Raw genomic sequence first — 27,132 nt, 5'->3', positions numbered from 1 at the left:
CTGTGCGACCTGGTGTAGGGAACCTGCTTTGGCAGGGGTGTTGGTCTCTGTGATCTCTAGAGGTCCCTTCTAACCCCTACAATTCTGTGATTCTGTAATACCTGAAGAGAGAGTGCACAATAGACAGAGCCAGACTCTTTTCAGTGGAGCCCAGTGCCAAGACAAGTGGCAATGGGTAGAAACTGTACTGGGGGCCAGGATGGAGCTTTTAGAGCGGGTCCATAGGAGGACCACTAAGATGATCAGAGACCTGGAGCACCTCTCCTATGAGGAAAGATTGAAGGAACTTGGCTTGTTTAGCTTGGAAAAGAGAAGGCTCTGAGGAGACCTCATTGCAGCCTTCCAGTACTTGAAGGGAGCATATAAACAGGAGGGGGAACGGTTGTTTATGAGGGTGGATAGTGATAGGACAAGGGGGAATGGTCTTAAACTGAGACAGGGGAGCTTTAGATTAGATATTAGGAGGAAGTTTTTAACACAGAGGATGGTGGCAGACTGGAACAGCTTGCCCAAGGAGGTTGTGGATGCCCCGTCCCTGGAGGCATTCGAGGCCAGGCTGGATGTGGCTCTGGGCAGCCTTGTCTAGTAGTTGATGACCCTGCACGTAGCGTGGGAGGTTGAAACTAGATGATCATTGTGGTCCTTTTCAACTTAGGCCATTCTATGATTCTAGGAAACTGGAACACAAGAGGTTCTGCCTGAACATCAGAAAGCACTTTACTTTGGTAAAGTTTCCAGTTATGTCAGAGTAATGAAGTCCTCTATGAGAACAAGGGCTGGCAATTGTGCATCTTCTGCCAGCTGCTCACAGCATGCCTTGTTGATCTCCTCACCCTGGTTAGGCATTCTGTAACAGACTTCCACCAGTATGTCAGCCTTGCTGACCCTTCCCCGATCCTTACCTATGGGTATCATTACCAGCCCCAAGCTCAGCAACATCGAAACACACTCTTAAATAGAGTCATGCCACTTCTCTTTTTCTTTGCTTATCCCTTCTGAAGAGTTTATAGCCATCCACTGCAGCAGTCCAGTTGTGGGAATGATCCCAACATGTTTCAGTGATGGCAACTAAGTCATAGTTTACTTGCTGCATGATGGCTTTCAGCTCCTCCTGTTTGTGCATTGGTGTGGATGCGCTTCAGCTGAGCCATTTGCTACCCTCAACCGTGGCATCATTCCCCAAAACTCATCTCTTGTGAGCCTTGTTTTAACCCCTACTTCCTCCATACCTAATTGTAAGTCCTCTCAATGAGCCCTGCCAGCTCGTGGGCTAGGATCTGTTTCTCCCTTTGAGACAGGTGAAACTCATCTGCAGCCATCAGACCAGGCACCAAGTAAAGCACTCCATGGTAAAAAAAAAACAGAATTCCTGTGATTGCACCAGCCTCTTAGCCATGTATTCATGAGATGGGTTTTCCTGGTTCTCTCAGTATCCCTTGCTGTCCCTGAAAGGATAGAGAAAAACACCATCTGTAATCCTGCTCAGTCAGCTAACTGCCCCAGTCCTCCGAAGTCTCTTGATAGCCCTCAGGCTTCTCTCATTGCTGCCAACCTGAACTATCAGTAAGGGGTATTAAGCAGAGAGGTGAACCAGAGTAGGAAGACTCTGACCCAGACCCTGGGGATGCAGCACACTTCTCTAAGTGTGGCTAAGAGGGCCAAAGTATAAGGCCCTCTGTTCCTCTCAGAAGAGAGTCACTTACAAAAATTATCCTTTTTTTCTTCTTGGTAGAGGCAGTGTTGAGGCATGGAGTTGACTGTCTTTGCTGTGGACAAACTGCTGGGTGGACCTTCCACTGCATCCTCACTTATCTCTCCCTCAAGTTCCAAAGCCTCAAGCCTATTACATAGGGGCACCCAGAGAATCAAGGATAGGATTTGCCTGTGATGCCAAGCTGAGACCTATTTTCTTTCCTCCCCATCTCTTAAATCCCCTCCCTCTGCTTGATGGTGGCGGGGCATGGGGTCCACTGTTGTTTGGGGGTATCGCCCCGGTGCCTTTTGTGTAGGTATGGCATGGAGTTGTTACATCAGCTGTTCCCCCTGCTCACATTCCCCAATGTTCTTTAACCTCTCTAGCTCCTCCTTGAACTCTGCCACCATGTCGAGCAGATCATCTGCCTTTTCAGACCTCACGTAGGTGAAATCCTTGTTGTTCTTCTCTGGTAGAAACAGGCTCAGGCACTCCCTGCGCTACAGACCTGAAGAGCCAACTTCTTGGGCAGGCACTCTGTCTGAGTTGCCACATTCTTTTTGGCAAGAGCTTTTTGCCTACTGGAAACTATGGCCAGATTTGTTGGGCCTGGGAGACAGATGATAGGTGAGCCAGTTTCCCATGTGAGGAGGGATACTCAGCACCTCTGCTCAAATGCCTTGCTTGAACTGCCCATTCCATGCTCTTCTGACATACTGTGCCACGTTTGCCCATCCTGTTCCCTGCACTCCTGGGTTGCTGTGCTCCTTTTGGGCTGGCTTTGTACATGCAGAGGTGTTTGGTTGCTGTCACTCCAGCTCCGCCTACACTGTGTCAGTACTGCAGCACCTCAGGAACTCAATTACTTTCCCAGCAGCTCTTTTTTTACGGTGTTTTGCTGCAATTTTACCTTTTCTGTGAAAAGTTCCTCAGTGCAAGCTGATCTGCACAAGGTCCTAGCTGAAAATGAAGCTAAAAGCTCTATTACAAAATAGTGATAGGCACTTTTAAGGAGGCACTAAACTTGACTAAGTGTTGTTTGATTGCTTGTTTGAAATAATCAAGACAATTTCTAGGTCTTTTTTTGTATCATTATATATAAACTTGGCATTGAATTATAGGACAGGTGAAAAGACATCATTCTGTTTGGAAGAGGATTCTGCACAGAAAAAGAAATTATACATTAAAATTAATCAGGTCTGTTTGTGTATCCACAACTCCTGGTTGCACTGATTAAACTTTTACTGCTTTTTGTTTTCTTGTAACCTACAGATCTTCAGTAGTACCTCTGCTATGGAGTGAAAATTATTTATTTTCTTATTTATGGTCTCAGGTTCAATTACTTAATATGGTTGAAAATTCTGTGACTTGTTCTGTAAAGGTACAGGTCATATTTAGTCACAGTACTCACCCTCTGTCCTTTAAAGCGGCTGGCTAATTAATATACTTAAAAAAATTAAATACTCAAGCTATAAACCAGATAATTAATCTCCTGCATATTTGTGTCTTTACAGACAGGATCATGTCAAATTGTACATTGTTTTCTTTTCCCTTTTCCCCTTTCTTTTCCCCTCACTCTCTTATAATGAGCTTATCACAAACGTCACGAATAGCTTAACTGTTTCCTAAGCCTGCTGCATTACAACAAGAGGTTTACCTTTGTTTCATTTTTACAACCTGTCTTGTATCTTACTCAGAATGGATGAGCCTCCTTTTGGTGAGATGAGTATTGTGGATAAAGTCTTTCTCTGAGGATTATTGTTGGCAAAGAAAAGAACACTGATTGCGTAACTCTTACATTACGGACAATAACCCTTGGTGTTACCATAAAAGATGCAAGGATCTTTATTGTAAAGGTAGATATAGGTGCTGAAATAGCATTGCTTTTATGTGTCCACAGGGTTTCAAAACAGGAAGGTGCCTGTGGACTTTGCTCCAATCAGATTTTGCAGAGGCTTGTTGGAAGCCATTGAAAAGTCCAGCTCAAACTAGCAGGATGAAATGTGACTGTTACCCAGTAGTTTGGTCATAACTTGAGAGGTGTTATTAAAGGCACTTTGAGTACTGCAAGCTATCTTGAATTACTAAAAAAAATATTTCTCATGATTTCAGGAGTGTTTCACTTGGATGATAGAAGAAGTGTATGAGAGGAATTGTTAGGCATTATAGCTTTTTACCACAGCTGATAGACCTCAGGAGGGCAAGGTTCAGGCAGAGGATTTAAAGGTTGTAGAGGTTAGCTTGCATTGTTGCTTGAAGATATTTCTGCCCCGAGTCATGCTGAGGGCTCATCAGAAAGCAATCCTGTATTCTATCTTGAACTCAGCCTACTCTGCAGAAAACTTTTAGCTCTGAGGCTACTGACTCTGGACCCCTAGCAGATAATTAATCTGGCATTTTGATTCCCATATGAAAGCTGGGGACCTTGCCTATTTGACCTGAACACTGAACCTATAATCAGATTTTCCTTGGAAGTGCTCCTGGTAAACAGTCTTTTGATGACTCACACATCTCTGATTGCTGTCCAGTCAGGCAGTCAGTTGAACACTTTCAGTTTAACATGAAGGCTGAGGCTGCTGATGGGGAATGGGGAAGGGAGTCTAAAATAATGGTGTAAATTTGTTGACCATTGTAGACATCTGGGGTTCTGCCAGCCCTAGTGCAGAGACTTTAAATGTCCGTATTCATGGAATCACAACGGTTTATGCTTATAAATATTTGAGATAGGTTCTTCACTGAGAAGGTGGCTGGGCACTGGAACAGGCTCTCCAGAGCAGTGGTCATGACCCTGAGGCTGGAATTCAAGTGTTTGGAAAACACTCTCAGAAATATGGTTTGAATTTTAGGTAATCCTTTGTGGTGTCAGTAGTTGGACTCAGTGATCCTTATGGGTCCCTTACAACTCAGGATATTTGATGATTCTATGAAATGCCAAAATATGAGTATTTTAGCAATGGAGAAATTAATTCAGTTATGAAAGGAATGTGCCTCAAAATGTTCTTTCATGGCATCATTGTGCAGGTTTGAGAGATGTGTGTTGCATTTAAAAAGTGAATGATGTCATCCTCCTGTCTTTTTATTCAGATGAAGCATGTTGTGTGAGGATTTTTTTTGTTTGTTTTGTTTTAAGGTTTAATAGAATTATTAATACCCAGACACCAGCTGTCAGTTAATTCAGAAAAGCAGGCTGCTAGTGAAAGACAATAGAATAGAAAGTGAAAGGCTTTAGAATACAGGTTAACCTTAAATTCAAGGGAGTTCTACACATTGTAGAAAATAATAAGAAGAATTCCAATAAAGTACTCCTACAGTGACTAAGGAGGAAAAAGAGTGCCATCTCTCACAACAGGCAAAAGACTTCTGCTATTTGATAGTTCTGTTTATGCTATAGTTGTGCAACTGCAAAGTCTTGCACTTGGGCCAGGGCAGTTCCAGGTGTTTTTACAGAGAGGGTGAAGAACCCTTTGAGAGCAGCCCTATGGAGAAGGACTTGGGGGTCCTGGTGGACGAGAAGCTGGACATGAGCCAGCAGTGTGCACTTGCAGTCCGGAAGGCCAACTGTGTTCTGGACTGCATTAAAAAAGGGGTGGCCAGCAGGGAGAGGGAGGTGATTGTTCCCCTCTACTCAGCTCTTGTGAGGCCCCATCTGGAGTACTGCATCCAGGCCTGGAGCCCCTAGTACAGGAAGCATGTGGAGCTCTTGGAATGAGTCCAGAGGAGGACCACCAAGATGATCAGAGAGCTAGAGCACCTTTCCTATTTAGAAGGGTTGAAGGAATTGGGCTTAGCTTGGAAAAGAGAAGGCTGTGGGGAGACCTCATTGTGGTCTTCCAGTACTTGAAGGAAGCATATAAACAAGAGGGGGAACAGCTGTTGATGAGGATGGATAGTGATAGGACAAGGGGGAATGATTTTAAACTGAGACAGGAGAGGTTCAAGTAGATTTTAGAAGGAAGTTTTTCACACAGAGGGAAGTGGCAGACTGGAGCAGGTTGCCCAAGGAGGTAGTGGATGCCTCATCCCTGAAGGCATTCAAGGCCAGGCTGGATGTGGCTCTGGGCAGCCTTGTCTAGTAGTTGGTGACCCTGCAGATAGCAGGGGGGGTTGGAACTAGATGATCATTATGGTCCTTTTTAACCCAGGCCTTTCTATGATTCTATGATTCAGTGTACTGAGATAGTGCAAAAGTCTAAACTTAGAAGTGCTCAGGTCTTGTACCTTACTTCTATAGATTGTAAATAAGAAGAATCTTCTCACATTTGCAGCTTTTTTTTTTTTCTCTTCTAAATTTATTTTTTAAGAGCATTACTTTGAAGATCTGATTTATGGTGTTCCATGGGGATATCGGGGATATAATGTTGCTGCCTACTTACATGTGGTTGGCAGTTTTCTACTACCTACATGTTGTTTTCTGTGTATGCAGTAAAAAACATTTCTTTGCATATGTATTTTAGTGTTCTGGGAGGGACAGCAATTGTTGCCACACATTTAAATGCATCTTTACTGGCTAAGACTTGGCTCAGTTTGTTAGCTTTTTTAAAGGAGCCCCTGACTTGGAAATAGAAATACTGATTATATAAGTAAAAACTACTAAACTAGTGCTATTGTAGTGAGGGAACTCCCTTTCCCCGTCAGGTAAAATCCAGAATTTAAATTATAAGTGTTTTCTTGTTGTGCTCTAAAGTGTTGGAATTTACAGAGACCAAGTTTTGTTTGGAATAGAAAAACAGAACAGAAGTGCACGTAAGTATATTGGATCTGAATAAAATCACTTTCAGAGAGGTAAGGTGTTGATAGAAACAGAATTGATTAATTAAACTTTGAATTTGAATATCAACTTTTGTCTTTGAAAAATGTCTTGTTATCAGCAAATGGAGTTGAACATCTCAAGGGATGAGGCATCCATAACTTCTCTGGGCAACCTGTACTTTAAAATTGATCCACCTTGTCCTATCACTTTCAGACTGTGTGAAGCAGCTTCCCTCCTGATTATAAGCTCAAGTACTCAAGTACTCAAGTACTGGAAAACCATACTGAGGCCTCCCAAAAGCCTTCTCTTTTCTAGGCTGAACAAACCCACCTACCTCAGCGTGTCTTCTTAAGAAAGGTATTCCAGCACTCTGATCTTTGTAGCCCTCCTCTGGACAAAGCCTGAAGGCTCTGCATCTTTCTTGTGCTGGGGCCCCAAATCTGGACACAGTAGTCCAGATGCAGCCTAATAAGGGCAGAGTAGAGGGGAACAGTCACCTTGCTCACCCTCCTGGCCACCCCTCTTCTGTTGGAGCCCAGGATGATACAGTTCGCCTTTCAAGCCACAAGTGCACAGTGCTGGCTCACGTTCAGCTCTGTCCACCAGAACCCCCAGGTCCATCTCAGCAGGACTGCTCTCAAGGACTTCTTCTACTTGTGCTCTTCTTAGATTGTGGCATTCAATACAATGCTTGAGATGAGGCCACACAGCACAGAACAGAAGAGACAACCCCTTCCCTCTCCCTGTAGCAGTGCTGAACATGGTGCACTTCTGTGATTGCCCCATCCCAAATGCAAGACCTGACACTTGGCCTTCTTGAACCACATTAGGTTCACACGGGCCCGCTTCTCAAGCTTGTCCAGATCTCTTTGGGTGTAATCCCTTCCTTCTGTTTTATCAACTGTATGATACAGGTTGGTGTCACCAGCAAATTTACTGAGAGTGCATTCGATCTCATTCTGAACAAAATTCTTGAAAGTGTTAAAGAGCATCTGTCCCAAGACTGGACCCTGAAGGGACTTCTTGTGACCTGCCTCCACCTGAACATAGAGCAATTGACCAGAACTCTCTTGCTGCTGCTATCTTACCACCTTTATCCACCAAATAGTCCACCCTTCATAACTCTCCAACTTAGAGATAAGGATGTAGTTTGGACCAAGTAAAAGGCCTTGCAGAAGTCCAGCTAAGTGATACCAGTTGCCTTTCCTTTGCCCACTCATGCTGTCACTTCATTGTAGAAGGCCATCAGATTGGTTAGGCACGATCTTCCCTTGGTGAAGCTGTGCAGTATGTCTCAGATCACTTCCTTGTCTTTCACATGCCTTAAAACAGTTTCCAGGAGGATCGGTTCCACAATCTTCCCAGGCACAGACATGAAGCTCATAGTTCCTCAGGTCTTTTCTCTTTCTTAAAAATTGGAACAATGTGTCGATTTTTTCCATTCAATGGGGACTTTGCCCAAGTGTTATGACATCTCAAAAATGATGGAGAATGGCTTGGCAGCCACGTCAGCCAGTTCCTTCAGAATCCTGGGATGCATGTTATCTGGCCCCATAGCTTGTACACATTCAGTCTTATGAGGTTATTATTGTGGCCCTTTTCAACCCAGGCCATTCTATGATTCTATGATTCTATGATCTTGGACTTGTGATTATTTTCCCTGACCCCCACTTAGTGGTCTTAAGTCGATGGACCTGAGATGTGGGAAGGCTGACTGCTAGTGAAGACTGAGACAAAGAACTCATTGAGTACCTCGGCCCTTTTCAATTATTAGAGGGAGCACACTCGCCTTTATGTGTCTCTTCTGACCAACGTACCTAAAGAATCTTGTTATTTTTCACTTCCACACAACTCCATTTCCATGTCTGTACATGTCCTTCTTTTCCCTGATTTTGAACAGCGGGTCAGCCAGGCTGATTTTCTGCCTCCTCTGCTAGTTTCTTTATGCTGGGAGATGGAGAGTTCTTGTGCTCTCAGAAGGGTATCCAGAGCTGCCGGATCTGCTCTGCTCCTTTGTCCCTAAGGACAGCTTCCTATGGGGTATCATCTGGCTGCCCATGGTTTGGATGGGCATATGCTCTGCTGGTGAAACACTGGCTGGTTGATCAAACCCAAAGAGTTGTGGTCAGTGGAGTTAAATGCAGTTGGCAGCCAGTCACAAGTGCTGTCCCCCAGGACTTGGTACTGGGACCACTCCTATTTAACATCTTTATTGATGATAAAGGGGGAGATTGAGTGCACCCTCAGTAAGTTTGCAGCGAACACAAAGCTGGGAGGGTGAGTTGATCTGCCAGAGGGGAAGAGGCAATACAGAGGAACCTGAATAGATTGGATTGATGGGCCAAGGCAAACTGTATGAGTTTCAATAGGGCCAAGAGTCAAGTCCTGCATTTTGGGCAAAACAACCCCAGGCAACCCTACAAGCTTGGAGAGGAGTGGCTGGAAAGCTGCCTGATGGAAAGAGACCTTGGTGTACTGATGGACAGTCAGCTGAATATGAGCCAGCAGTGTTTCCAGGTGTCCAAGACGGCCAGTGACATCCTGGCTTGTATCAGGAATGAAGTGATGAGCAGGACTAAGGAAGTAATCTTGCCTCTGTACTCGGCATTGGTGAGGCCTCACCTCCAGTATTGTGTTCAGTTTTGGGCACCTCAGTACAGGAAGGACATGGAGGTGCTGGAACAAGTCCAAAGAAGGGCAACAAGGCTTGTGAAGGGATTGTAGAATATGCCCTATGAGGAGTGATGGAAGGAACTGAGGCTGTTTAATCTGGGGAACAGGAGGCTGAGGGGAGACATTATTGCTTTCTTCAAATACCTGAAAGGCGATTGCAGAGACAGTGAGGTTGCTCTCTTTTCACTGATGACAGGTGACAGGTCGAGGGGAAATGGCCTTAAGTTGCACCAGGGAAGGTTTAGGTCAGATACTGGGAAAAACTTCTTTATAGAAAGGTGGTTAAGCACTGGAATAGGCTCTCCAGAGAGGTGCTTGATTCACCATCATAGAATCATAGAATCATAGAATAGCTTAGGTTGGAAGGGACCTCAAGGACCATCAAGCTCCAACCCCCCTGCCATATCCATATCTCATACTAGACCATCCCTGAGTGTATTTAAAAACCATTCAGATGTGGTATTCGGACGTGATTTATCAGTCCGTTAGAGTTAGATGTTATCAGATGTTAGAGTTAGGGTAGTATGGTAAGGTTGCAGTTGGACTTGATGATCTCAAAGGTCTTTTCTGACCCAAGCAATTATATGATTCTGTGATTCAGTAATTCCTTAAACAGCCCGAAGTTCAGTCTTCTGAAGTCATGAAAGCATGAAACTGGATTACTAAAAATTATTTTCTAAAAATTAATATTTTGAGACTAGTGTTGTGGTTAGAGTTCTGTCTGGAGCCATTTGAAGCCTATACAAAATTTGCTTCTTTGCCAGCATCCTCAGCAAACATCTTGATCCTCCATGATTTTTTAAATGGTGACAGTAGGTTTAGCCTACATAATGGAAATTTCAAGTTAAAATCTAGAGTTGGTTGTAAAATGGGTTGTGTATCATGGTGACTGGAATTTTTATTTTGCCCTTCAAAATCTGCTAAAGTTTCATATTTTCAAGTCAGTCATGGGAAATCATAACAGAACCTTAAGATATTTTTGCTCAGCCTTTGGTTTTTGTTTCTGTTCTTGCCTATTATAGTCCTTGTCCCTTTCACTTCATCAGTAAGGTCATCTAGTGGACTATCTTGTAAAATGAATTTCAATCTTTTACAAGGGGAAAAGTTCTTTTTATTTTCATATGCTGCTTAAATACATTTTTATCTGTATTGTGTCTTTATAAATATGTGGTTGTAAATATATGTATAAAGTTGTTCAGCTTTTGTTCAGGTTTGCGTTACATCATGATTCCAACAAACCGTTTGTACAAAAACTGGCAAAGTGGGAAGAATGCAGAGGCATTCAGGCACAATCCAGCTGTGTGTAACTGACACTGAAGTTCTGATGAGATAAAAATAAAAGCTTATAAAAAGTACCAGTAAAAACTGAAGTTGGGATCTGGTGTGTTGTTTCCAGGAGGGGACTAGGTAAATCAGTATCAATAGGAGAACCAGCCTGTTGTTAGGGCATTATTATTAATAACTTTCTTTTCCATTGTGACATTCACTTGAATATCTGGTATCTGAAAATGGTCTAATACCATTGAGACTTGGCTGAGCCCATAGACGGATGTCCCAGGCTTTTGTGTGTGGGACTAAGATTATTTTTTTTTATGTGGAGTTACCTTTCATCAACAAAATTCTGTGATTCAGTAATTGGAAAGTAATGAAGTACATAGTGATCTTTTGAATATTTTTCATCCCTAATTACTCAATGGAGGTAAGAGCTGCAGTGAAATAAAATGTGTTCTTTTTGGAGCTGAGATCCTACTATCAAGTGAGGCAGCTATAATGTTGAATGTCCTCACAGCATTACCTACCAGTGGAGTAGCAATCAGAGACAGTTAAGTGTAATTGCTGGTAAAAATACAGCTGGAGGATCTGGACACTGCTTTTTCTTTGCTTATTTTTTCACCAAATAAGCAGTTCTGTATGATATATTAACTGAGCTACATAAATACTTAGCATTTACAGCTGGAGGAGGTAGCATCTGATCTGTAAAGCTACAGTGACAGAAGGTTACTGAAGCTTGCAAGGTCTCCTTGGTTTTAACAACATAATCATGAGAGAGAGTCATATGTTTATTTTTTATACAGCAGAAGGGGAGGCTAATCTTGTTCATTATGACCTAGTGCTAGTTAGTCAGACTTCGATTTTGAAGTTGGATATTGGCTACACTTATTTATTTGATTGTTCTAGTTTATAAACTGTGGTGTTGGCCAGTCATGGACAGCTCTTGGTGATAGGTGCTTTACAAGTAATGGTCAAAGAGGTAATCCCCGTGACCTGGAAGTCTCGGATGGGAGCAGAATAACCCCTCCACAATTCAGGTAATTAGAAACCTGAACTGTCAGAAGTCCATGGGACTGGATGGGGTCCTTCGAGGGTGCTGATGGAGCTGGCGGAAGTAACTGCCAATCTGCTTTCCACTGTCTGTTAGCATTCCTGGTCAACCAGAGAGGTTCCAGAGGATTAGAGGCTTGCCAGCATGACTCCCATCTACAAGAACGGTTGTAAGGAGGATCTGGGGATCTGCAGGCCCATCAGCCTGACCTTGGTGCCAGGAAAGGTTATGGAGCAGAACATCTTGAATGATATCACATGGCATGTGCCATGGGGGATCAGGCCCAGCCAGCATGGGTTCATGAAAGGCAGGTCCAGCTTGACCAACATGATCTCCTTCTGCAATTGACTCAGCAAGTGGATGAGGCTGTTGACATAGCCTACCTAAACTTCAGCAAAGCCCCTGAAACTGTGTCCCACAGTATTCTTCTGGAGAAGCTGGCAGCTTTATGGCTTGGATGGGTACACCCTTTGTTGTGTAAAGAACTGGCTGGATAGCCAGGCTTAGAGAGTGGTGGTGAATGATGACCACGAAATCCAGCTGGTGACTGGTGACGAGTGGTGTTCCCCATGGGTTAGTATTGGATCCTGCCCTGTTTAATATCTTTATTGATGACCTGGATGATGGTATTGAGTGCACCCTCAGTAAATTTGCAGATGACACCAAGTTCAGGGGAATCTTCGGAGGGATCTGCTTGAGGGTAGGAAGGCCCTACAGAGGGATCTGGATGGGCTGGATCACTGGACTGAGGCCAATAGAATGAAGTTCAACAAGACCAAATGCCATGCCCTGCACTTTGATAACAGTAATCTCATGCAATGTTACTGACTTGGGTCAGAAAGGCTGGAAGACTGTGTGGAGGAAACAGACCCTGGCATATTTGTCAACACTCAGCTGAATGTGAGTCCAGGTGGCCAAGAACGCCAATGGTATCCTGGCTGGTACCAGAAATAATGTTGCCTGCAGGAGCTGGGAAGTGATCGTCTCTCTTTACTCAGCCCTGGTGGGGCCATATCTTGAGTACAGTGTTCATTTTTGGGCCGTTCAGTACAAGAAAGACATTGAGGCCCTGGAATATGTTCAAAGAAAGGCAATGAAGCTGGTGAGGGGTCTAGAGCACAAGCCTTATGAGGAGCAGATGAGTGAACTAGGATTGTTCAGTCTGGAGAGTATGAGGCCCAGTAGAGACCTTATCACTCTTACAATTACCTGAAAGAAGGCTCTGGCGAGGTGGGTGTTGACCTCTTCTCCAGCATAATTAACAATAAGAATAGAGGGAATGGCCTCATGTTGCACCAAAGGAGATTCAGTTTGGACGTTAGGAAAAATTTCTTCTCCAGAAGATTGGTTAGGTGCTGAAATGTGCTTCACAGGAGGTATTGCAAGTGTTAAGAAATGTTTAGATATTGTACAAAGGGTCATGGTTTAATAGGAAATATTGGTGATAGGTGGACGGTTGGACTTGACTGTCGTTTCCAACCTTGGTGATTCTATAATTTTGTGAAAAAATCAAGATGGTCTACTAATAAAAAATTGGAAAAAGCTTTTTCTTAACCAGCAATATAAATGTTTCTACCATTTACAGACTCTGACTGGATTTATGGAGATTTTTTGTACATTATAAAATAATCCTTCTTTAATCTTGAGGTGAGTATAATTTGTTATTGTAGTGTAGCTGTTAGTACTTGAGGCAGATATTTATAATGCAGTATTTTTCACAAATACACAACATTGTTTTTTCTGAATATCCAACTCCTTTGTCTTTAGTTTGTCAGTGTAAATCTTACAGCAAACTAAAGGGTAAACAGAAAAAAATATATTAGACTGTAGACAACCTGTGCAATCTCACATTAATTTTTGCTGAGAGCTTATTTTGGTAAATTGTGAAAGTAACTAGCTGCAGCATAGGATTGAAATGGCATAACTTCATAATCAGTGAATTTTCGAGTAAATTTTCAAATAGAAGAGTGTTTTCATTCTTCTAAAACGATAGGTATTTGCTTTGTGCTTTGAATGCTGCTTATCCTGCAAGTTTCAGTGTCTCAGGCAGATTCCTGGTCACAGCATACCAAGCTTTAACATCTTTGGATTTTTTTCTCCTTGTGTTATGTGCAGAAACTTTTTGCTGCAGTGTTTCATGTGGACTTCTTAGTCTTTATCATATAGTTGCAATTATGACGGAGAAACTTGATACGGGTAATTCTGAAATGACTTCTAAAAAACAGAGTGAATAAGCATGCTTAATAAAGCCTTGGGCCTGCCTGCTAAAATGTTATTCAAACATGGAGAAGGAATTTTACATTCACGAATGCTAAGTATTTCATGGCATGAAGCACTTTAAGGTTATTTTCACAGGAAAATAAGGATATTTTCACAGGAAGAGCCTATCAATAAAGGTACATAACTGCTTTAGGAAGTTCGTTCCAATGTTGCAATGTAAAAATAACAGAAATTTAAGGAGCTGTTGGGTGTAGATATCTAAGAGTAAATAAATTTCACAGAATCAGCTCTAATTTGGCATTTTTTTTTCCCCTGGTAGTTGTATTTCTTTTGTAGTGGCCTCTTATTATCCTTTCTTTGAAAAAAGAAAACAATAATTTACAATTTAAATGTTTTCTCCCTTTGCAACATCCTTGTGGTGTGTTTACAGTCTTGACAAAATGACAAATTTGAAAGCACCAAGTGTGACCAGAATTATGCCCCTTTCCCTGCCCTCCCTCAAGCATTGGCAACAACACACATGCACACTCCTGCCTCCTCTATTTCAAGGTCTTGCCAGGCATGTTGTGCTACTGTCTGGAAAAGAAATGTGACATTTGGGTCAGTATTTCTAGTTCATAATCTACTTACAGCATAGGATGATACATTAGCATACACAAAAATAATCTCTGAATTACTAGTTAAGCAGACTGTAAATAGATGGAGGTTTAGATATCCTTACATTTCAAGAGTTTTAAGAATTCACTGATCATCCTGTAAGAGACAGCAGCTCAGCTTTTCTTATGGTTAGTTATTTCAGAGGTGACGGTGTCACTGAGTGCATGCATAAGTGAGATATGTGTCTGTTCAGTGTATGCTGGCTGCTAGTCTGTTCCAGTACCTTGTCCCATGATATTTAAGCCTAAAGAAAATTCTGTTTGTTTAGTCAGTGTTCATTTTGTGCATAGAGGGAGGCTAGTTCTTGGCTGTCTAATATATATGTTAACATAATTTGATTGCATTGAAAAAGTACTATTACCTCACAGTTCTAGCTCATAAACAGCTAAACAGTACTTGACATTTAAATAGATTTTCTGTTGTGCACTTGTATAGTCAAGAGTAACTCTAATCCTATTAAAGACACTGTGTCATGGAGGCGTGCCCTGTGGGAGAAGGCTTCTTCTAACTGGTCAGATGGAAAGCAGAGGGGAGGAGCAAGAAAGAGGGTGGATTTATTATTTGCTATTAGGTCAGGGATTTCTGTGGGAAATGCCCAGTGGTTGCAGTTGCTGCTGATTTCACATCAACAGCAGTGAAACACAGAGTGCACTCTGATAGCTGCTTACTGAATGAGATACTGTAAACGGATGGGAAAAAAAGACAGTGTGTGAAACAGACAGACTCAGAGAGGGAAGGTTAGAGCAGGAAAAGTGGTCAGGCTACAGAGTGTTCTCCCAGGTGTACTGCGGAAGCTTTTTGGAAATGGATGCAAGGACCATCTGCTGCCTATAGATTAGAGGGCTGTACAATAAGGGCAGAGAGACAAGCCTGTGGTTCTTGAATAAAAACTGAAGTTCAGCGTATCTGATTTATCAAAATAAATCATGAGTCTGTGCATGGATAGGATATTAATGAATAAATCCATGCTATGGATAGAGTACAGCCTGCATTGCTATAAAAAATAGATGAACAGCAACAATGCAGTGAATAAATTCTGCAGTAATTATCTGATTTATGTATGAAGAAAAAGAGAAGCGAAATACAGAAAGCCTCTATTGCATTGCATTTAATACTGAGAGATGCTGTACATTGAATCTGACAACTATGGAAAGAGAAATCATGGAGAAGTCAAGTAGCGAGGATTCTTCAATTCACCGGAGTCCATCTTTGGATAGCAAAGACTCAGATTTTGCTAAACCTTCTACCTCAGGAAAGCAATTTGGTCGAGGTTTTACTGCTGGAGCTTTCTATGGTACAGCTGGATCACGCACGCAGAACCACACGGGCGTCGAAACCGCGACTGGTTCTGGGACTGGGACTGGCATAAAAAGTGACAAATACAGTGCACCTAAAGGCAGCAAATATGTGGTCTTTTACCTGGATCTATCCTTTGTTTTCCTTTTAGAATTTAAGAAGTGCGACATGACAAGAGGCTGCCTATGTTGTTTGAAATATATGATGTTCCTTTTCAATTTGATATTTTGGGTGAGTACTGCATTTTCAGTTGCCTTCATTTGTTAGTGTTGTCTGTACTGCTGCATTACATTTATAGTGCATCTTTGAAGCACTACAGTAAGTTCTTCCCCTCCCCCCATCTGTCTCCTCCTCCCCTCCTTGCCCTGACTCTCATACTTGCATGGAATACATTCAGTATTAAATCCATGCCTAATGAGAAAATGTACATTTTTAGTATCTTTATTATCATCTGGTTTCTGTGATTCAACTAATAATTCTTGAAACTCAATATTCTAATATGTTACATTCTTACAGTTCACTGGGTTATTTGAGAAATGGAAAAACTGTTATTCTTCGGGAAGAGAAGAATTGCTGTAGGATTAAAATCCTGTGGTGACAGGTTTCATAATTTATTAAGCTGTAGTTAAATATAATTTTCAAGTTCATTCTCGCTGTTGACATAAATGTCATTTATTTATTGTAAACTTCATTCACAAGCTGCCTTTTTGTTTGAAGGAAATTCTGTTCCATTTCTCCAATTAAAAACAATGAATTGCCTATTTTCTAACCTCTTACAATATCAGCATAAATGTGAAATAACTGGAATGATGAAGTAGTCTGGGCTCAGTTTCAGCCTGTAGCTGTAGTTGTTCACATTAATATGTGAAATTGGAGGTTTGCATTTACTTCTGAAGGATCAAAATTGATTTTCCTCCGTCAGCCAAGAGGCAAGAGGAGTTGTAACGATGCCTCAACAAGCAAATTAAAAGCATAATGTCTACTTCGAACAAAATGATGTGAGGTACAAGGAAGGGAGGAGATGTTCAAATCAATTGGCAGCTAGGCATTTTTGAGTGAACAGTATTGCTGAGGAACATACAGACTAATTGTAATACTCAGTGTGTGAATACAGCTGAAAATGAAATAGTTTGCTTCATTTAAAAGCAAAGGTCACTGTTTTCCTGATGACTACAGTACTTGAATGTATGAACAATATCATTAATTTTTTTGGTCCAGAAATATACATTATACCTTATAAATAAACAAAGACATCTTTTCTAGGTTTATTTAAAAAGAAGGGCCATTAACAGTACAGTTTAGGTGGTCTGGAGTCATCAGTGTTCAAATTTGGAGTCTTACTAGCAGCTTCTCTGTTCATCTGACCCACTTACTGAAATAACTTTTAGGAGCAAGCATTAATGGGAGATTTGGTCTAGCATTGAACCACTTTAGCAACGGTGATCTTTTAACAGTAATAGATTGAAATGTTTCAACCACTGAAATTGTGTGAATCTTACTTAAGTAGAAAGAAATAGAAAAAAAGGAATGAAGAAGTTTCCATCCAAGTTTGTATGTTTTTATTTTTTTATCTTTTGTATACAAACACTACCAAGAAGTTGCTGTAACTGTTCCTGGAATTAATCACTTTTATTCAACCTGAAGGTTACATTACTGTGACGCCTTGGAAGCATTTATTTCATATGATGCTTGTTGCCATTATTTTTGGAACAGCTCTTCTGATATCATTATTTGTGTTCTCTGTGATCAGTCATTAGTTATCTCTTTGCCCTCACTTGCTAAAATACATGTGTTTTCTTATTAGGATTATATTACTTTTCTTTCTGTTATTAAACATTCTCATATCTCCGATATTCCAAAAACGTATTTTTTTTTTTTATGAGCTATGCTATACAGAATAAATATAGTTCTGTAGAATCATAATTACAGAAAAATACTAATGTACAAGATGTCAAGTAGTTTTCGACGTTAGTTACAACAGAAATTTGATCAACCAGCCTGGTTTATGTTGTTCACCTTAGCTGTATTAAATTCCTCCTTTCTTCTCTTTACCTGACTTGAATTCAGTTTTGCCAGCCAAACTTGACATCTTGTGCATCATTCGAGAGGACTGAAGTCTTGCTAGATTCTTGTTTTTTGTAATCAGACTATGTTATTATCCTGTGTCTTCAACCATTCAAGTAAATAGACCATCTCATTTTACTCATGGAAATGTGAGCAAGAATGAAGCATGCTATAGACAAGTGTACTGTAGTTTGCCACCTCTGGCTTTGCACCTGGAACCTTTGTTTGTTATATTATGGCTGACAGGCTGTGGGTGTTTGACTGTGTGTATGTGTTCATTGCTAACTCTGAAAATTTTGGTGTCTCTCATTCCTGCCTTAAACTTTCCTGCTAGCCCAGCTCTGCGCTTCCCAGGCAGCTCTGCCACTGCCTCCTACTTCTACTCTGTACTGAAGCACTCCCTGTTTTTTCAGTCCTGTCTTTCCTCTCAACTCTTTTTCCTCATTCCCAGGTTTGCCTGGTCTCATTAGTCCTGGTCTTCAGCACACTGAGCTGTTAAGTACAGAACATGTTTCCCAGCATTGCTGACAGGGCTGGGTCTAGGATTGTAGTACACCACTGCAAAATCCTTCAGAATTTTTATTTAGAAAGAGAAGTCCAGAACCATGAAATTGTGCCTGCTCTTGAGCAGAAACAATCATCTTTTGTAATGCAAAGTGATTTCTTTTATTAAAAAACCCTTTTTTTAGGCAACTGTAAACAGAGATTGAAAGCAGTTCCAAAGTGTCTTTAAACAGATGCCAGTCTAGCAGCTATGTGGCAAATGAAGTAGTTAATGGGCAATCTGAATGACCAGTGTACTTTCCATAAAGCTATGGAAAGCTATTTTGTTCAAGATTTGTAGTAGCACAATGGTTGGCTTCTGGGAAGTATTGTTCTACTGTAGTGCTACAGTAGTTCTTCAATACATCTACTGAAAAATGAGGAACAGTGTTTCCCTCTGGTGTCCAAGAACTCTGGACCCTGTTACCTTGAACAATTCTCAGCGTTGGCCTAAAGAAGGATGTTTTTTTCCATTATTTGCTTATTGACATGGAGAAGATTTAGTCTCCCCCACATGTGCCAGTGAACTGTACTGTGTTCCTTCTGCCTGTCAGCCAGATCACACATATTTGAAGATTAATTATGTATGCATATATATATAATATATATATATAATATATATAAATTGCAGAGGAGAGCATTAGAGAGGTTAAGATTGGAGGCAGCCTGGGCTGTAGTGACCATGCCTTGGTGGAGTTTGTGATCTTGAAGAATGCGGGCGTGGCAAAAAGCAGAGCTAGGACCCTGTGCTTTAGGAGAGCAAACTTCCAGCTGCTCAAGGAACTGTTGAGTGGGATCCCCTAGGAAACTGTCCTTAAGGGCGTGGGTACAGAACAAAGCTGGCAGCTCTTTAAGGACACCCTTCTGAGAGCGCAATGGCTCTCCATCCCCCAGCAGAAGAAGTTGAGCAGGGGAGGCAAGTGACTGTTGTGAATGTGCAAAGACCTGCAGCTTAAACTGGGAAAAAAGTGGGAAATGTACAGAAAGTGAAAGCAGGGTTGTGTATCCTGGGAGAAATACAGGGCTGTTGTCTGTGTGTGTAAAGATAGGATTAGTAAAGCAAAGGTGCAGATGAAGCTGAACTTGGCAAGGGATGTGAAAGATAACAAGAAGGAGTTTTACAGATACATAGGCAGGAAGTGACAGGCCAAGGAGAGTGTTCCCCCTCTGATGAAAGGTAATGGGGAGCTGGCTTCCTCAGACATAGAAAAAGCTGAGGTACTCAATGAGTGCTCTGCTTCAGTCTTCATGGGTATCAGGCTTCCTGTGTCTGCCAGGACCATGAGCCTCTAAGTGAGGGTGTGGGGAGTGGTTTTTGTCCCACTAACAGTGGAACAAGTCTGAGTCATCCTCATGAAATTGAACATATGTTCAATGGGGCCAGATGATGTCCATCCTAGGGTTCTGAAAGACATGGCTGATGTTGTTGCTAAGTAACTCTCCATCATATTTGAAAAATCATGGCTGTCTGGTGAAGTCCCCGGTGACTGAAAAAAGGGAAACATTGCTCCCATTTTTAAGAAAGGAAGAAAGGAAGACCCAGAAACTACAGGCCGGTGAGCCTCACCTCTGTGCCTGGGAAGATCATAGAGCAGATCATCCTAGAAGCTATGTTTCAGCACATACTAGATAAAGAGGTGATTTGAGACAGCCAATGTGGCTTCTCTAGGGGCAGATCATGTCTGACCAACTTGGTGGCCTTCTAATGATGGAGTGACGGCTTCTGTGGACGGGGGAAGGGTGGTGTATGTCATCTACCTGGACTTCTGCAAGGCCTTTGACATGGTCCCTCACCACATCCTTCTCTCTAAATTGGAGAGGCGTGGATTTGAAGGATGGACTGTTTAGTGGATTAGGAATTGGGTGGCTGGAACGCAGCCAAAGGGTTGCAATCAATCGTTCTGTGTTAGGGTGGTGGCTGGTCACAAGCAGTGTCCCTCAGGGTTCAGTCTTGGGACCAGTGCTCTTCAACATCTTCATCAATGACATAGATGATGACATCGAGTGCACTCTCAGCAAGTTTGCAGATGGCACCAAGCCGAGCGGTATGGTTGATACACTGGAGGGAAGCGAAGCCATCCAGAGGGACCTGGACAGGCTGGAGAAGTGGGCCCATGAAAACTTAATGAGGTTCAATGAGGCCAAGTGCAGGGTGCTGCACTCGGGCCAGGGCAATCCCAGGTATTTATACAAGCTGGGGGAAAATCTCCTTGAGAGCAGCCCTGCAGAGAAGGACTTGAGGGTCCTGGTGGATGAGAAGGTGGACATGAGCCAGCAGTGTGCACTTGCAGCCCGGAAGGCCAACTGTGTTTTGGGCTGCATTAAAAAAGGGGTGGCCAGCAGGGAGAGGGAAGTGATTGTCCCCTTCTACTTGGCTCTTGTGAGGCCCCATCTGGAGTACTGCATCCAGGCCTGGAGCCCCAGTACAGGAAGTACATGGAACTCTTGGAATGAGTCCAGAGGAGGACCACCAAGATGATCAGAGAGCTAGAGCACCTTTCCTATTTAGAAGGGTTGAAGGAACTGGGCTTAGCTTGGAAAAGAGAAGGCTGTGGGGAGACCTCATTGTGGTCTTCCAGTACTTGAAGGAAGCAAATAAACAAGAGGGGGAACAGATGTTGATGAGGGTGGATAGTGATAGGACAAGGGGGAATGATTTTAAACTGAGACAGGAGAGGTTCAAGTAGATTTTAGAAGGAAGTTTTTCACACAGAGGGAAGTGGCAGACTGGAGCAGGTTGCCCAAGGAGGTAGTGGATGCCTCATCCCTGAAGGCATTCAAGGCCAGGCTGGATGTGGCTCTGGGCAGCCTTGTCTAGTAGTTGGTGACCCTGCAGGTAGCAGGGGGATTGAAACCAGATGATCATTATGGTCCTTTTCAACCCAGGCCTTTCTATGATTCTATGATACATAGATATAGGTCAGCCTGAAAGTAATGCCTCCAATTTATTTCCATGGAAACTACAACAGACACAAGTAGCACAATAACACTATTTGATACAACAAATTCTCAGCTAGAAAACAATAATTAAAAATCTGTCTTTTTAGTTAAAAAAGTTCTTAAACATGAATTGCAGATGGATCTGACAATTTTTACTGTCAACAAACAGAAGTACAGAGGAAAGGGTAAGGCAATTGTGCATTTGGAAAGCAAGTAGATAGTTGCAATGGAAGGAAGTGGCATAAAGTTCAAAGTGAAAGAGAGATGATCAGTTACTGAATGACTTAGTCTCATGCTCATCTCTTCATATTTTCAGTGGGAGTTGAGAGATGACTTGGCATTTGACTGTCAAATGGACTCACTTTTTGAGAATTGAAAGAGGTGCTCAGAGAAAGGGAATTAAATAGAAAAAAGTTAGTAAAGAACTCTAGAGAAAATAGTTCCTGGTTATAACGATGAGGAGTGAGTTTCTGATACGAAGTAGACAGTAAATTAATATTTTCTAAAGCAACTTTTACAAGATACTGGAGCAATTTCTTGAAATACTTCTTAATTCTTATTAGTTCTTTTGTGAGTTGAAATTCCAGTGCTGGTTTAATGGGAAAATTTTGGAGGTAGACATTCTGCTTTCTTGTACGTAAGTCATTCTAAAAGTAGTGTCCCCTATTTCCACGGAACCACAGCAGATACAAGTAGCACAATAACACTATTGGACAGAACAAATTCTCAGCTACAAAATACTGTTTTTTAACTAGTCACCATCATTAGCTGTGTATTTTTGCCAGCCATGCACAAGAGTTTGAATGCCTTGCTTTTAAATATCTGCACCAGCAGACGTGACCCACTGTCACTGTTTCACAGCTGCTACGATGGTGGTGTTGCTCACACCATCCATGTTTCATGAGCCTGAACAGGTGGAAGTCAGAAGAGAAGTCACCAAATCTGGACTGTAAAGTGGGTGGTAGGACAGTTAAGAGAAAACTAGCAGAGTGCTCCAATGTCTTCAAATTGGTATGGGGCCTGGTGTTACTGTGTTGCAAGAGAAAAGTTATCTTCTTCTCTGGCCTGGAACTCTGAGCCTTTAGCTTAGTCAGCATTGTGGTGTAGCATTCAGAGTTCATGGTTTGTATCGGTTCCTGGAAATCCAGAAGACTCGCCCCTTTCTTATCACAAGAGATGGTTCTCCTAATTTTACCTACTAGAAGCTGCTTCTTGAACTTTTTCTTCAGTAGGGAACTCCCATGTGGCCACTTCATGGACTCTTTCTCATAGTGGTGACACCTTGTCTCATCAGTGATGATGATACAGTTCAGGAAACTCTCACCTTCAGCTTCGTAGCATCGCACAAACTTTGCAATGTTCCAGTGTTGCAACACTGGATTGTTTTCAGTGCATTGGTGCTGATATTGAGCTCCATACATATATCCCTGATTGTAATCCACAGATTCTCATGGATGAGCTGATCAAGATGCTCTTCATTTTGTAGTGTGACATCTGTGCATGGTTGCCTGGATTGTTTCTTGCCTTTCACACTGCTGTCACCAATGCTAAAATGCGCCACCCACCTCCTCACTGTGATAGCATCTGCTGTCTGGTCTTCATAAACATCCAACAAGCACTGATGAATGTCAGTGGGTGCCATTATTTCTACGTTGAAGAATTCAATTCCACACCTTTGCTTCATATGCACTTCCATGTCAGACGCCATTTTGTCAGACTGCCACTCTCCTACCATCTGTCACATGGCAACAGAATGTAATGGATCATTGGCAGGAAGGTTCAATCTCTACTGCCGTACCACCATCACCTGCCTCTGATGTCATGGGCCAATGTAATAAAATAGGAGGCTTTACTTTTAGAGCAGCCCTTGTATATAGCACATACATATCATACACACATACATGTTCTTGTCTCTGTGTGGCAAGCATATTGTTGCTGAAATAAATATGATAAAGAGTTGGAGTATTATTTCTGCCCAACAGGACATAAGTTTTGTTGAATTAGATTCATAACAAAAAATACATTTTTTGCAAGCTTAAAGCAGATGAATGAGCTAATGTGGAAGGATTGCATGAGAGTTCCACACAGCAATTTGATCTAAGTGTGGCTGAGCAGTAAGTTGAAACAGAAGGTGTTTCTCCACCATAGTACTAAGAGTTACAGGTGGTAGCTCTGTGGTCCTCTTAGCAGTTGTTCATGGCCATCTGGCTTTGGTTTTTTTCAGAGATTAAGGAAGTCTGAGCTGAGGGTTAAGGAAGCTTATAGTATTTAAATGTGGCTGGGATGATGATTTACACTGAATTTATCTTAAGTGTGTAATATGTTTTGTAAAGGGATGGGGTAAATGCAAATGTTTGCTGACTTAGTTTGCCTTCAGAATGTTTATGAACAAAGATATGGAGATTGAGGAGCTCCCTGTGTAGCTCTGCAGAAGAAATCCAGTACTGATGTTTGCTTTTACTGATAGCAACTTAGCTGTCAAGAGAGGTATTCATTAAATTAAAAAGTTTAGGTTGCATGTATTTATAGGATAGGTTTCACTTCATTTTTTTTTAATCAGAGGAAAGGTTTATAGAAACTGTTTTCACAGACTGTATCAGAAAATCATGTTGTGTATATAATGGAAATTTTATACACAAAAATTTTGAAAATAAATTTTATTCATGACATCAGAATTTCAAAATGAAAATTAAAAAGTAAAATTTGAACTAGCAGAAATAAATTATTAAAACTTCAGCAGAGAACTTTGCAAAAAAAACAGACTTCAGAAGTTTAATTTGTTTTATCAATTAAGGTTAATGAATGCACATACAGTGAGGCATTTATAATACACTTAACATTGCTTTAATTTTAATATAAAATGTGTCTTATTGGGGGAACTATATATATTTTGATATATATAACTATGTATCTGAGCCTGTTGGTCAGTTAAATCTTGTGAGCAGGCTTTGTCCCTCTGCATAACTGAAAGTTAATCTCTGAGGCTTAAGAGGGGCAGATGATTTGTCCCTGAAATGAGAAAAATTGCAAATTACTGACATCTTAGAACAGGAAGCACGTTCAAATTCTCTCTTTTATTCTCTTGCCCCTGGCTGCATTATCTGATGACTCCATTTATTGACACGGAATAATGACAAGGCGAGACCGGCAGAGAATGACCCTGAGATGCTTGTCCCTTGACATAATAGAGGTATTTATTTCTGTTATATTTTGACTGTTATGTCATAAGACAGCAGCAGAATAACAATTGCAGTACAATCCCATGAAAGTAAGAGTACTAAAAATAAATAATAATAATAAAAGTTATTCAGAGCTATACAATGAAGTCTGGAAAAGAGGTGGTCCTAATTTTCTAAAGACTGTTTTCAGTCACATTAGCAGAAGAACTCCATTTTTAATATGAATTTGAGAAGCTGTGAAAAGATTCCACGGTTTAGTTTTAGTTTCCCCTTCAAGTGGTATACCACTCTTTAGGTTGCCTATGCAAATGTACACATCAATGTTGGATTATAGTTAGCTAAAAAATGTTTTGCATGTCAGTGATTTGTCTTGAAGGATAAGGAAAAGTAATATGTAGTTCAAACAGTATCATGTCCTAACGAATATGTTGTGAATAAACTCCATTAAAAATAAATATCATTATAGCATAACAGTTAAATGTTATTGGAGGCCTGAGGCTAGGTTTATTTTAAAATACTGAAGCTTACTTCAGAACTGAGCTAGACATTTTTATTCTCGCGGCAGGGGCCCCATAACTGTTTTTAGGGAAGTGAGTCTAAGCTGATTAACTCGATAGGGGGGACATCTGATATATCACTTTTCACAGTGTTTTTCTTAGTTATTACTCTTTAATAACATCATATTTTAATCAGTTGGTGGTTTGGGTTTTTGTTTGTTTCAATTATTTTTTTTTCCTTCAGTCCTGGAGTTTCTTCCTCTAGCTGTAGGTCGGGAGGGCCACTTCTGCTTGTTATTTTGGGTGAATGGTCAGTTGATTCATAACTTAAAATGCAGGTTTGTTTTGTGCATCTGATATAGAGTAGCCTGCTGTACATAGTTTCCTCATTTATGTATTAAGAAGCTTATAGTCATTGAAAGTGAGAAATAGAATAACACTTTCAAACTGGAAAACATGTCCCCAGTCTTCCAACTCCCAGAGTTAGACTTATTTCTTTAAGAATATGACTCAGGTTCTATTCTGTATATCCACTGTCTCTCTGACCTTTAGCAAGTATGTTCAACCCTCTGTGTCTTAATTCCTGCAATTTTAAAAAATAACTATAATATCAACTTTTATAAGGCTATGATTATAATAATGAATAAGCATAATAGCTGCAATTTTCCTTACTTTCCTCCAGACCCATAGAGTCCTCTAGATCATACCAGTAAGTTTCTTGACTTGGCCTTTGTTAGCACATTCCTTGTATGTCTTCCTGCTGTCTTCCTTGAAAGTAAGTCTGCAAATGCTGATCCAAAGAGGTATAATCTTCCTTGTGCATGTAGAGTAGGATGAGCTTGTAACTCCATTATCAGAATGTCCAAGAGTCTGTCTTATTTAAATGTTGCTGGTGCAGAATGGAACCTGGGTAGAAAAAATGTGATGCAGTCCAAATTTGGAAAGTAAAGTTCAGTTTGTTTCACTGTATATAAAATTAGGACATTTCCAGGAGGCAGCCAAGTTGTCGCATATAATTTGGTACAGTATACTTTGTAGCTCCTGTGTTCCTCTCACATCATTAATAAGATTGCCTAAACTTTCAGCAACTCACTGAAGCTTTGAATTAAAGATGGAATTGTAATGAGTATCCAGGGTTCTGTTTTAAATATCTTGCAAAAACAAATAAATGACACCTTCCAAACAAAGTAGAGGGATCTAATACAGCTGGAAGTGTGTTACTGAATGTATTTACTGAACTTATTGGGGTGGTAACATCAAACTTAATAATGCTAATGTCCGTTTACAGAAATGACCATGGACATTGAACCCAAAGTAATTTCACAACTTTCTGAAACAAATTAGCTCTAAGTCTGGTACCTTCAGCTCAGTATCTTCCTGCTTAGGCTTGCTGAATATATATATTCAGCAGATACCTGAACTTCCAAGAGTTTGGAAATCGGACTTTGATGATCATTCTTCTTTCCTGCTGCTTTTCCTGAGCTGAGCAAAAGTTCACATTAGTGTCCAAACCTCACTGAATTACTCCTGTCATCCAGTATACTATGGATATTGAATATTGTTGGCCTTGCTGCCAGTTTGTATTTTGAAAGTCATGTGTCATTCATCTTCTCTGGTATCTGTCAAAACTGGGCACCGTGATTAACAGGTTTATCACTGCTTAGGTAGAGCAGATAATGCTAGATTTCTCAGAGGATTACAATATATCCAGGTGATGTTTATGGTTGCCATGGATGAAGTCATAGCCAGATCCCAATAGTATTAGTAACCAGTCTGAACCTTCTTGTAAACATTTAGTGTCACAGTAAGACAGTGTCTCTTTTCTGCCTTGGAGGGGATGCAAGCTTAAGCACACTATATTTAACATGCAATTTATTTTACTCTTTATGTTTGCTATGTTTGTTATTAAGCTCCGTAAATGAGAAATGATTTTTCAGAGTCAGGAGTGTTTGCAAAAAAAATTGTTACTTCTGTTTTAGTGGGGAAGAAATTGTGCATCCGTGGGTTCTTGTTAAGTCTACTCGGTTCTCACTGCAGGCTGAATTTGCTACTCCTTCCTTTTGCTCATTTTCTGACTCTCCTTAATGTAAACCGTTGTACTGTTTCTCTAATCAGTGCACCTGAAATAGTACTTCAGTGTATTTTCAAGCATATGTAAGTGTCTGTGTGTCTTTGTTCGAATATTATACTGACAAGTTATGAGAAATCAGGAACTGAATCTGTGTTTTATTTATTTATTTGTAGATTTCTCCATAGTTCCTAAGTGCATTCAGGTACAATTTCAACTGCTGTAGGTT

General features: G+C 41.1%; 1 protein-coding gene across 5 annotated transcripts in view; it reads left to right on the top strand.

Annotated features, from left to right (window-relative positions):
* The window catches only part of TSPAN9 (tetraspanin 9), a 162,176-nt gene that overhangs the window by 78,555 nt on the left and 56,489 nt on the right, over positions 1 to 27,132 (top strand). For 2 of the 5 annotated variants that reach the window (XM_003202598.4, XM_010717122.3), the window contains exon 2: positions 15,764 to 15,843. In XM_003202598.4, coding sequence (XP_003202646.1) covers positions 15,764 to 15,843 — 80 coding nt within the window. Of the gene's footprint in view, positions 1 to 13,067; positions 13,087 to 14,907; positions 15,844 to 24,298; positions 24,350 to 27,132 lie in introns of those variants that run through there. The other 3 variants (XM_010717138.3, XM_010717113.3, XM_010717144.3) reach the window with 3 other exon arrangements.

Source organism: Meleagris gallopavo, chromosome 1, assembly GCF_000146605.3.
Source record: "Meleagris gallopavo isolate NT-WF06-2002-E0010 breed Aviagen turkey brand Nicholas breeding stock chromosome 1, Turkey_5.1, whole genome shotgun sequence".
In the NCBI taxonomy this organism is placed as follows: Eukaryota; Metazoa; Chordata; class Aves; order Galliformes; family Phasianidae; genus Meleagris; species Meleagris gallopavo.
Note: the sequence above shows the minus strand (reverse complement) of the source record. Positions and strands in the feature narration are given on the sequence as shown.